At 40.2% G+C, this 12,466-nt stretch overlaps 1 protein-coding gene across 1 annotated transcript in view; it reads right to left on the bottom strand.

Moving 5' to 3' along the window:
* The window catches only part of osbpl10a (oxysterol binding protein-like 10a), a gene marked incomplete at its 5' end in the record, with an annotated part of 56,747 nt that overhangs the window by 32,340 nt on the left and 11,941 nt on the right, over window positions 1-12,466 (bottom strand). Inside the window, 2 exons of the mRNA XM_079231615.1 lie at window positions 2,443-2,511; window positions 4,356-4,435. Of these exons, the coding sequence (XP_079087741.1) occupies window positions 2,443-2,511; window positions 4,356-4,435 (149 nt within the window). The remainder of the gene's footprint in view (window positions 1-2,442; window positions 2,512-4,355; window positions 4,436-12,466) is intronic.

The raw sequence follows: 12,466 nt of genomic DNA, 5'->3' as shown, positions 1-12,466 counted from the left end.
CACTTCCTTTCAAATACCGCGAGCCGCCTTAAAAATAAAAGCATCTCATCTTAAAACACACGAGACGAGCGACGAGGACGCGCACCCCCGGGCCAAATGAGAGGAGATTCTGTGGCGATCTTGTGACGTCCAGATTTATGTTGGAGGCCCGACACAGCAGAGATTACATACGTCATAAAGTATGCTGTGTGGACACCAAAGTCTACCCTCCCAATTAAAATATGAAAATAGTCAAGAAATAAATACATTTTAGGTACATTTAGAGTCAATGATTCCAGTCTTCTAACCTTACACGTAAACAGGAAGTGTACTGCCTGACAGACCGCGCTCAGGCGTAAAGAACTCCCGCCTTCCTGCTTCACAGGTGCTCTGCTGTCTCTCGGCCGTGGGCGGACTTGGCCCCGCGAGAGGCAGCGTGGGGAGCTGCTGCACCGGTCAGCTGCTGACCTGCCATTTCCTGCACTGCAGGGAACCACGCTAATTACACACAATTAGCTCTTCAGTAACAACCTCGGTAAGGAGGGTATGGAAATAGTTTTTAAATACACGCACAGAGACAACTAATTTAACATTTTCAGCCATATCAACATATAAAAAGGTAATACGACTGAAGCTGAAAGCCAAAGACAGATACACACACCAACGAGCAGACGCTGGACACCACACACAGACTTGATATATGAATATATGAATTTTTGTACAGTTTTGTTGGTGGCAAGCCGGGTCTGTAATGTCACACGGAGCTACATTCTGTGTCTATCCATTTCAAAACAGTCTATATTTAATCTGTATTCCGTTTCATTCCTAAAGTTGTTCGAAGTTTAACTTTGAATTAATCGATAGTTCTTATGATGTGCCACTGATGCTCCTCGTGTGCATTCGTCTGCGTTTCGCTGCTCACAAACTATATAACGATACTTTAACCATGTACCAAAAAAATAATAAAGAAGATTCATATCATATATTTGTCCCATGCGAAACTATGCACAGTTTCCTCTGCACTCATCCTGTAACAATCTGATAGCTGAAAGAAAGTGGCTCCGATAGATTAGTGGAACTGCAATGAACAAGGTGAAACTCTCCTTTGGGGCCGGATGAGGATCTATAGAAAGATCCAGCCAGAGAGACAAGAGTGTCCAGACATTTAAGAGTTATTGCTTTATTGACAGTAGTACAGGAGCCGTTTTCATTCCGCCATTCCCTTGCCTCTTCTTCTGCAAGGAGACGATAGCACCCGAGAGAACGAGCACCTCCGGCTGGCGGCGGTTAATCTCAATTATCCAACTCCTAATAGTCGCGTAACAAGAGTGGATGGAAAATCATTTGTGTTTTCCTTTGTATAGAAATCTGGCTACAAGCGGAGAAAGATCACGCCCGAGCCACAACTTAGTAAATGTATCTGGTGACTCCATCTGCTGATGGAAAGCATGGGATATGATTAAAAGCTCTTAAACAGCTTTAAAATGGACCTCGAGTTGAGATTGGGAAAGCTAAAAGCTTTTGCTGAGAAGAAGTCGATTCAGCTTAATTGGCCTTTTTTGAGGTTGCAATTTTGTGATACAATTGTACAACAACTTCAGGTGCTCCTAAATTCTATCCTCATATTATAATATTCTATAGAACAAAAACTAGCATACCAACAACCTCATATTTGTTCTTCTACCTCATCAACTTCAAAATAAAAGCCTCCCTAAGAAAAGTTTGACAAATGGATTTACTGCATCAGTATGGATCAACAGTATAACATGCGGCTGTGCTTTTATTATTTGTGTTATTCTGTTTCTAATGAAGACCAGAACAATGAACCCCTGCCCTTGTTTGTAACAAATAACTCCTGCTGCACCGCTTCTGTTATCAGAGATGTGGCCGAGCCTCCACTGCTGGCTGCCGCATTGCCGGAGTAGCTGCGACAACGATCTGAGAGGCGAGACAGCGCAGCTTAGGGAAGGATGAGACCACAGCAGTGGGAGCAGTGGGAACAGTGGGAACAGCTGCTGCCGCGGCAATGCCCCGCAGTCAACGAACAGGAACAAAACGCCCGTTCAGCTCCGCAGGACAAGAGGGGGAAAGAGAGACGGGCCGTCCCCTTCCACATTTTCTTGCTTATCCAATTTTTTATTCTCTCATGTGTTGCCTGCTCTCCTCATCACGGCTGAGCAGAGTAATTGGACTTTGCCTTCACTCCAGCTGTGCAGCGGTCTCAAGTGGGGAAGAGCTACGTGTTGAATAAGCGAGCAGGCGATGAGGCAGCATCACGAGGCTGCATGCCGTGGTTAGTGGTTTTAGAAGACACACGAAAGAGAACGTGTTCAAGAGTTTTCTGCGTCCGTTTCTGATGGTTGAAAGTGAAACCGGGTTTGTGAAACAGGAAGTAAAGTGCATCACAGGTGCTCAGAGGTGTGTGTGTGTGTGTGTGTGTGTGAGAGAGAGAGAGAGACTCACCAGCACCTCGTGGCCTCCTCCTGTTCTTTCCACACTCAAGTGTTCATCGGAGCCCTTCAGCTTCCTCACCTAAACCCAAACAGGCAGATTAATGGTGAATAAAGGCACGAAGAAGCATAACAAAAGCATATGTACCGCATAGGCATCGAGGACACATTATGACTAGGACTTAATGCAAAAACAACCTCATCGAAGAGTCTTTCCCCCTTTTTACTGTTCGCCAATTTGTTTTCTGACAGATTTATGCGAGATAACCACGATATCAACACATATTTGTCTTTTTTTGATGGTGATCAATAAAATGTTTTGTATCATAAAGGCTATGAACAATCAACACAAAATGAAAATTCCTTCAGTGCAGGACAGCTTTACTGTATGATGGGAGTTTCATCTGACAAGTGATCAAATACAAATCACTATTTCGCACAGTAGGCAGTCATTGACACAATGCTGTTAGCCAGAATCACCAGATTTAAAAAAGCTTTATTGTAATTATCTTGGCTTGACATCTACATGCTCCTCATCTGTGTAGAATATCATATTATATATAGTGAATGTAAATGAATGTAAAAGACCTTTCGAGTTTTCCTAAAAAATACTTATTGTGTACAGCTTTAAAATTGACGACAGAGTTGACCTGTGACATATTGTAAATAAAAAACAACGTTATAAGCAGTGAAGTATTGGGTGTATTAGATTGTAAACAGTTTTCTCGATTAAACCGATACATGAAAGCAACATTTCCCAACACTGGAAATGACCACTAGCATTTTTGCAAAAGCTGTTGACTAGATAACATCAGTATTATGAAATAACACCAAATTAACTTTGCAGTAAGGAACTCAAACATATTACAAGGGACTCAACATCCGCTTGTTCATTCATTCACAGCTGCAGCAAAGACAGACAACAGAAATACACCTTCACACAGCTTCCATGTGTAAAATCAACTTTAATACCAAAAGTTTGCAAAGGAAATTATACAGTTTGGATTATTTCCTCATTCTCCACTGGCTCAGGCCAATAGTAATACACCCCACCACAGATACAGACAGCACACACACACACATACACCGACTAATCCCGCCAAGCCCACGCTATAACCCACAAAAAATGTCCAAATATTAATCCAGGATATTAAAAAAAGACTGGTTGTGGATAAAAGGTATTGCTACTACACCCAGCACAGTAATCTTTCAGAAATGAGTAGACATGAAGAGGAACAGTGAAACCAGGGACATTTAGAGTAAACCTCATCCTCCAATATAGCAGCAGGAGCGTGATGCTATATTTCACCTAAATCTCTAAATCATCTGTCAATTGAAGAGCTAAAAATATTCTCAAATTGGACAAGAGAAGTTACACATGACACGTGGAAGCTGAGCTCTGCAAGAGTGTCAGTCCTGGGTTTGTACATCTTTTCCATTTAGTTCCTTATTTTTCTTTCCATTTTAAACGCATCCGTCCTCACTTTTGTTTCAATTTTACGTATCTTTCGCTTGTTGAGTATTTTCACAAAATTAAGCATGATTTATTTTCTTAATATATTTGCTGCAAGACTTTAAAAGAGAAAACAAGTAATTTTAGCAGGCCAAGATAATGAGAATAACAGGAGCTTTAAAACCTGTTCAATGAGACTCATGGGAGGTGATGCCATTTGAATTTAAAAATGGGATGAGAAATAAAATCATCTTTCACCTTTCAACACACTGAAAAAGCCAGTGGACAAAAAGCAGAACAGAAAGAAAAGGGAAGGGTCTGGACATGTCGAGGCGTTCACTTCGCTCACAACACATCCCAGGAGCTTGGACCAGAGTCATATTTACAACTCTGTTATTGCAAGTGTGTGTGTGTGTGTGTGTGTGTGTGTGTGTGTGTGTGTGTGTGTGTGTGTGTGTGTGTGTGTGTTTTACCTTGGCACTGCTGTCAGAGTGGCGTCTGGCACACGCTTGGAGCTGACTGATCCAAAACTGCTGCTCTTTGTCGTCGGAGGCTACAGAGACACACAGAGCAAAAACACATAAATAAAATTACAAGTCTTAACTTCCTTCACACACGTTGAGAATCACCCTGAAACCCGTGCATAAGTTCACGGTCAGGTCAATATGCAGTTATAAGAAAGCCACGTGCCTTAAAGGTTCTCCACGTCCCTTCAGTTTTTATTATCGTGTGGTGACTAACACTTCCACGGAAGAACTTTTAATTTATTGCCCAAGGTTTATGCAGAGCAATAAACATCAACTGGAGGAACAAGTTACCACAAGATTATTTTTTGTTTTGTTTTTAAATGTTGAATTACAGAGAACACGGAGGTCATGTCCTCGATAACTTCGAATTTGGGAGTTTTAGGAACCTTCCAGTAGTTATCCGGATAAGACACTAACAGTGGTTATTTAACTGGCAGATTCAAATAATTTTAGACTCAGGATCTGACCATTTTCAGGCAACAAAATAAATAAATAAATAAATAATTATTATTATCTTATCTTAACTCACTGTTCTGGCATCAGAAGTCTATTCTTAGTAGCGCAGAGAAGGCTTGGAAAGACAATTAAGACTTTAATGTTGGGTAATGAAATCAACAGAACAGTAAAAAAAATCCTAGTGGGATCTGGTGAGTGGAGACTTATGTGGGCCTCCAACTAATTATCATTTTCATTGTTGATTCTTCTAACAATTATTTTCTTAGTCATCAATTCATTTTTAAGAAAAAAATAAATAAATTAGAAAACAATGCAGCAGTCTGAAGCCAAAATATGAAGCAACACATGGAGGTGTAGAATATTAGCTTGACAATTAACCAATTTATTTATTTTAAAAGTTGTATTTAGTTTCAGCTCAAAACTCATGATCTCAGTATTTATTTTAACTCCTTGTAAAAACCTGTGGTCTGGACAAATTATCAAGGACTGGTCGGTAGCTTTTTCGTATCCTGTTGCTGCCTCTTCATCATCAGCTCCAACATCGTAAGATCAGGTTCAACCGGTCTCCAGACAGCCCTTTTATGCAATAACGTTGCTAAACCAAGATTTTTGAGTACATATAAGTTAAGTTTAAGGCTTGAGGCAGATCTCAGAAGAACAGAGGCACATTAAAACCATTGCTGGAATAGTTTGGGTAAATATGTGTATTTGGTTTGGATTGATACCACTCTTCTATCTGTCGGTTAAGTATGAAGCTACAGCCAGGAGACACTTAGCTTAGCATACAGTACAGTAACAGTGGAGGCTGGGGGAAAACATATTCTTTTGAAAAATCAAAGTGTAATCACGCCAAGCTAGCTGTTTCCTCTCGTGTCCAGCCTTTGTGCTAAGCTAACCGGCTGCTGGCTATAGCTATCCCGTACAGATGTGTGTGTTTACTCTCATCCAACTCTTCCATTCCTTTTAATGCATTTCAATTGCAGAGTGCGTACAGTCATCAGGGAACCAGCTTATGCATCTCAGAGCAGGTTTTAAGGTGGACTGGACAAGTGTTTTTTGTTTTTAAAACTCAAGCCTGTCTTGAGCTCTGGGAAAGAAGAAAAAAAATCAGTGAAGACCAGTTGCTGGATGTCAGTGATCTCATTTGTAGCCAAATGATTATCCAACCAGCCGACTGCCTACCCGGACCTGTGATCCTGTTACCTTCTGAATGATGTCCTGAGGGCTGTGTATCACGTCTCAACCGCTTCATTTTCTCCTCTGTGCTAAATTGAACATTCGGTATTCAAGAGACGGCAGAGACTCATTTGCGATCAGCACAGGAAGCAGCTTGATACTCTCTGCATTGTGGTTTTTCCCCTTGGCGCAGAGACAATACACCTCGTTATCTAAACACGAATAGCCAGTTGAGGCCTGGACTTGCTGACGGACACAGCGAGCCGCAGCCCTTCCAGTCGAAGGAGACGCTGACTTTCTGCTTGTGTTGACCCGCTCCGGGTCAAACAGAACAATATTATTCTTCTGATCTCATTTCACTGACTAATTATTAGAGAACAGTGTCCTTGATGGGTCTGATAACATTGAGTTCAGGTTGTAGGTCAACGGAAGAAAAGAGTAACAAACGATTATTCTATAAAACTGTCTTCCATGTCATCATTTAAAAAACTCAGTTACAACAAGAGGGAAGGCATGTGGCAGGTAATCTGTAAACCTGAGCACAACCTTGGTTTAAAGGGTGCGCTTGATTTTCTAATGAATGTTAGGATGAGGGTGGGAAATGGGAATACAACACTTACGGATTAAATAATGTATTAGGTCTGCCAGAAACATCAGGCGTCATTCAGATCCAAACAAGGGTGCAAATTTCACCGGGACTTCTCAGAACCATATTTTTACCCTATTTTAATTTTTACAGTTAGGTCCAAATTATTAAAATCTCTTTAAACAGTGTCTTCTTACTATCCCGCCTCAATGCAGCCAGTGAGGAAGCCTGTAGACACTACTCAGGGCTGAGGGCTCGGACACCACCTCTGCATTTTAGGGTGTTGTTATTTACAGACAACACGCCTTAAAAGACACTTCAACTGAAGTAAATCAATTTAAAAAAAAAGGATAAAATGGCAGAGCGGTTTAAAACGATGGAAATGTATACACATGTTTTTCTTTAATGTTCTTTGTTAAGGTTAGTGAGGTCGGTGACATAAAAATGTAATTTGTATAGTGTGTCATAATAAAGTTTTAAGAAATGTCATAGTACTGCTGTACGATGACATTTCTTAAAACTTTTTTACAAAAAGAAAAAAGTCACTGTGCAATGTCATGAAAATGATAATATAGTCATAAACTTAGTATTTATAGTATGTCATAAGAAAGTCATTAATAGTCATAAACAATTTTTAGAGGATGGATTGCTTTCTTAGATTTATACGGAATTACATAACTACCGAAATTAAAAATCTAAAGTTAAAAAGGTGCAAGATACGAGATACGAGACGAAGCGTTTCGATTGCCTCTCAACGGCTCCCAACATGTCAGCGGCGAGTAGTTGACGGTGCTAACAGTGCTAACAGTGCTAACAGCGCTAACTAGAGCAAAAGTGCTGACCGAGCTAACAGAGTGTCCCTGAGGGGGAACTGGAGGGTGGGTGCTACGCTTCAGACACAAAGCTGTTGGTTCGGGCCGGGTCGGGTCAGCTGTAACGGCCGTGTGAGAGCAGTGCAGAGCAGCGGCTGTGAGCTAACCGGAGGGGGATGTTCACATGCACTGACATGCACTGAAAACTAAAAACAGGCTCGGTCAACGAAGCAAGGTGAAAGCTCTGATAACAACACACCCGGTGAGAGAGGGAGTCTGTCCTCTGCTCAGGTTGACATTACTCATGTAATTACACAGTAAGTTGTTTGCTGCTCTATGAATGTTCAGAATGTTAAATAAAGCTCCTTTAAAATCTTCTGCAAAGCATTTTTTATTTTGATATGCTGATAGAAGCTATTTCAATGCGTGAATAATTCAATTTGCACTTGTCAGTCATGGGAACAGCTACAAAAGACCTCTTCAAGTGAAGAGTGTGAGAAAATGAGACGTTCACAGAAACTCCAGACAAGTGCGGCTCATAAAAAGCGCGCTCCCTCTGGGAGGGGGCTGCTCGCCTCTCCGGGGAGAACCGAGTATTCCCACAGTCACACCTGTGCCAAGCACCAACCTTCCCCACTCAGTCCTCGTTGCCATCATCCACAGAAATCACTCACTCTAAAAAAGGGACCACTTACCCGGAGAGCGAGCGAGCGAGCGACTAAAGCAGATATTTTTCTCTGCGTTGTGCACAAGCCTCGCTGTGATTGAAGCTAATTGGTTGTCTGTATTGAGCAGAGCGGTGTGGCTATGCTAATATGCACCTGTTTACATGGTGACGCAAGAGCTATACACACTGCAGGACGTGCTGTTCCCGTTCAGGGAGAATACTGTTATACTGATGACAATTTCAACGCTGGTTTTGTGTCACAAGAGGCGCAGACTTAGAGGTGACGCGCTGACAGCTCTGTTCGTGTGATGAATGCATGAGGTTTGTCGCTGGACACCGAGGGGACTAACAACGACACTCGTACTGGTCTGTGTGTCCGACGTAAATGTCAATATTCATCCCAGAGAGACGGCTGAACGACATGCAAAACACTGCGGAGTGAAAGAGAGAGACAACACTCCTTTTCAGTCACTCGTGGCAGCACCATGGGCATCTAATTACACCCATTTCTAATTACAGCATTGCAAAAGATGTCATTGGTTATGATAATGAGGGCTAATAATGAGGATCTATGCTCGGACTAGCAGTTATGACGAGGGGGGCAATTTAAAAGCTAACGGGGACTAGAGGTTAACAGGGTTAATTACAGCAACCAGCTTTTACTCCTCAAAACAACATCCCTGTAATCATTCATACTAAATCAGTGACACTAGATTATACGCTCGGAGAAAATGTGTTGTAATTTCAGGTTTAACTTTAAACTTTAATTTGCTTTTAATAGTTTTTATTCAATAGTGATTGACACTGCCGCACCTCACATTGGTTGTGCTGAGCCGTTCGTTTTAAATCATTTATGCAGTAAAGCAAAGGCTGCTCTTTAAGCAGAATAAGTGTACTTATACTTTACTGATATTTTACTCCATAAGAAGGAAAAGCCCATAAACACGTTGGAGGAAGGCAGCGCCTGAACTGTTGCTACTGACTTTATAGAAAGAAAAAAACTTGATGGATTTTTGTTCTTAAATGGTGGCACCCTATAATATTACAATATATGTTTCTGTCGGTGTTTTGCCTCAGAAAAAAAGGACTAGGGTACAAATCTACTCCAGTTAAAGTTTTCCAGTGACTCATTATTCAAAGCAAAAGTTACTTTTAGGAGGATACTTTTCAATGGTTTCTGATGCCGGCGGCTGCAGTGGCTCAGGCGGTAGAGCGGGTCAGCTTTTAATAAGATGGTTGGCGGTGCTTTTCCCAGCTCCTTCTGTCCGCATGTCCAAGTGTCCTCGAGCGAAACACTGAAGCCCAAGTTGCTCCCCCGTATGATATTGATGGGTTAAAAGTAAAAATCCCGTAAAACCAAACAAACAGTTTGCTGTTGCAAATGGCAGAAAAGAAATTTGGGCAAATGTGTGGTAAGGAATGCTCTTAGGGAGTTTATAATATTCAATCACAAGGTCTGCTTTTTTTATCATTATGATGCACAATGGAGATTGTGTCAGGCATCTTAATCAGCCAGTTGGAAAGCTGAACACAGCCTGACCCGTTCATTCATTGGCCGTATGAAAAATAGCTTCATTTTCCATCTGTGCAGTCAGACATGATTAAATACCCACTGCTCCTCACCTTTACTCAGCAGCAAAGCACAAGGACCGACAACCTCCCCGCATCCCATAATGAAATACGTCCTTTATATTACTCTTCTTTAGTTAATTATACTTGGGTTCAGAGCCAGAAAGCCCCTCAGGCTACTTAACAGCGGTGTTAGATGTCACATGTAAATCCCTCATTGGATCAGGCCAGACATTCTTGCATTTACGATGAAACCTTACAATAAACATTAACAGGAGCTATGAACAAATGTTGCACAGAGGACACCATATATATATATATATATATATATATATATATATATATATATATATATATATATATATATATATATATATATATATATATATATATATATATATATATATATGTATGTATGTATGTATGTATGTATGTATGTATGTATGTATATATATACATACATACATACATACATACATACATACATACATACATACATACATACATACATACATACATACATACATACATATATACATATATATATATATATATATATATATATATACGATATATATATATACGATATATACATATACATATATATACATATGTATATATGTATATATATATATATATATATATATATATATATGTGTATATATATATATATACACATATACATATACATATATATATGTATATATATATATAACGTATAACGTATATATATACACATATATATATATATATATAACGTATAATATATATATATATATATATATAGATATATATATATATATATATATATATATATATATATATATATATATATATATATATATATAGAGAGAGAGAGAGAGAGAGAGAGAGAGAGAGAGAGATGCTATTTCTTTCATTTTTAAAGGATCATTTATATTTAACCGACAGATAGGTGAGTGGTATCAACCTTGAAGTTCACCTTTTTCCACCCCAAGGTGGGCTTTCAGGGATTCTCATGGTAACCAATACCAGATCCAAAGTGGACCGGCTAATCTTAATCACCAACCGTTGAGAACGCACATCTGAGCCTCTTTTCCCTGCTGGTTGAGCAAATTGAAGTTTTTTGCTGATAGCCGACTGGAATTATTTTCAGAGGACGAATGTTAAAAAATGTGATATTTGTTGTTATTTCAGATAACCGGTGCCAGTCAGACCTCTTAACAGGCCTCGAGTTTGTTTAGCTGAGCGGCATCAAAAGATTGATTTTCTCACTCAATGACTTTCTTGATCATCTGACTGAAGCGACGAGGATGGAAATGCGTCTGCCCGTGAGCTACTCAGCCCAACTTCTTCTCTTTTGGATCATTGTTTCCTCTTAGCTCAATACACATGGATCACTGAGTTATTCGGGGAAAATAGGCCAAGTTATTCTGATATCCTCCCCCTTGAGAGTGTCAGGGGACATTCCAGCGGCTCAAGTGGAGCAACAGCAAAAGAGAGTTTCTCTCGCTTCAGTGGACACAGGTCACTGACGGCAAAGACCTTCAACACAGTGACCGGCTGAGAGCTTTGTCTGCACTGGGTCTTAAAGAGATATTTTACTTTGGAGTAGATCTTTGGCCTCCTTAGTCTCCTTTCTACTCGATATACAGTGTTGTTTTCTGGACATGCATGTGGTAGGCGCCGCGTTTCTTTTTTTTCCTTGTACAAAACAAAAGTTGCCTTTTTAATATCCCTCTCTCTCATAGATTTGTTTTGCCACTAACTGCTCCCTGTATATAGTATGAATACATACATACATAGTATATGTATGGTATATATATATTTTGTCTCTCGAAAGTATTTTTTCCCCTTTTCTTTTACAATGCTTGTATGAACATAACATCAGAACATAATCTCGTATTTCTGAATGTACAATGACATATCGTCATCTTATAAAATACATCAAACGTTATTGTTTACTCGTGTTTCTGGCTACCTGGTAAACATCCAGTATTCATTATCTTTTCGCTCTGTTTGGTCTACATCAGCTCCTGTGGGAAATATCTCGCTCTTTAACTGCCAATATGTTCACCATCCATTCACTAATTATTTTCGTCTGGTGTTCAGCTGATCTATCGGAGCCTTTTCAGTGATAACAGCTGCTTGCTGCGACAGAAAACAAGGTTGATAAGAGAGGTGAGAGTGATAAAAAAAAACAGTGAAGTAGCAGGTTGTGAAACCAAAACAATGAGCTGAAGAACTCCGACATGCGTCCAGAGCCTATGAGTGGTGGGTCATGTAGGCCGGAGATGGCGAAGCACCGTCCTACACTGCAGCTGGTGAAGTTAAAATGAGGATAACGCCTGCGTCGTCCTTGCCTTGTCTGGATTAAGGTATTATTGTGATGGCTGTCATGATAAGAAATGTTTAGTAGTGGATACCAATACCAATACCTTTAGTACCGGGGTACTAAACAAGAGACAGTGTTTGGTTTGTCCGTTCTGGGCTACCGTAGAAACATTGTGGACTCTGTGAAGAGGACCAGCTCCCTATATGGTATCAACCATTCATTCTAAGCTAACAGCAACACAATGATTCTTAGTGTCCTGTGATCATAGACTTATGAAAACATAGTTATGAATGATACATTGTATTTCTCCTGATAGATCCCCTGAAATCCTACACACTGGCCCTTTAAGAGTGAAACCCTGAAGCTTGAATTCTAATAAGTGCTTTCCAAAACCAGCTGTCCAATGCATTCACAAATACTGCGCAGATAAAGATAAGTCATAAACACTTCGTACACACGGCACTCCGAGAGACTCAA

This window comes from Taurulus bubalis (assembly GCF_910589615.1).
Source record: "Taurulus bubalis genome assembly, chromosome: 16".
Lineage (NCBI taxonomy): Eukaryota > Metazoa > Chordata > Actinopteri > Perciformes > Cottidae > Taurulus > Taurulus bubalis.
The sequence above is the reverse complement of the archived record's forward strand: the minus strand, read 5'-3'. Positions and strand labels throughout refer to the sequence as shown.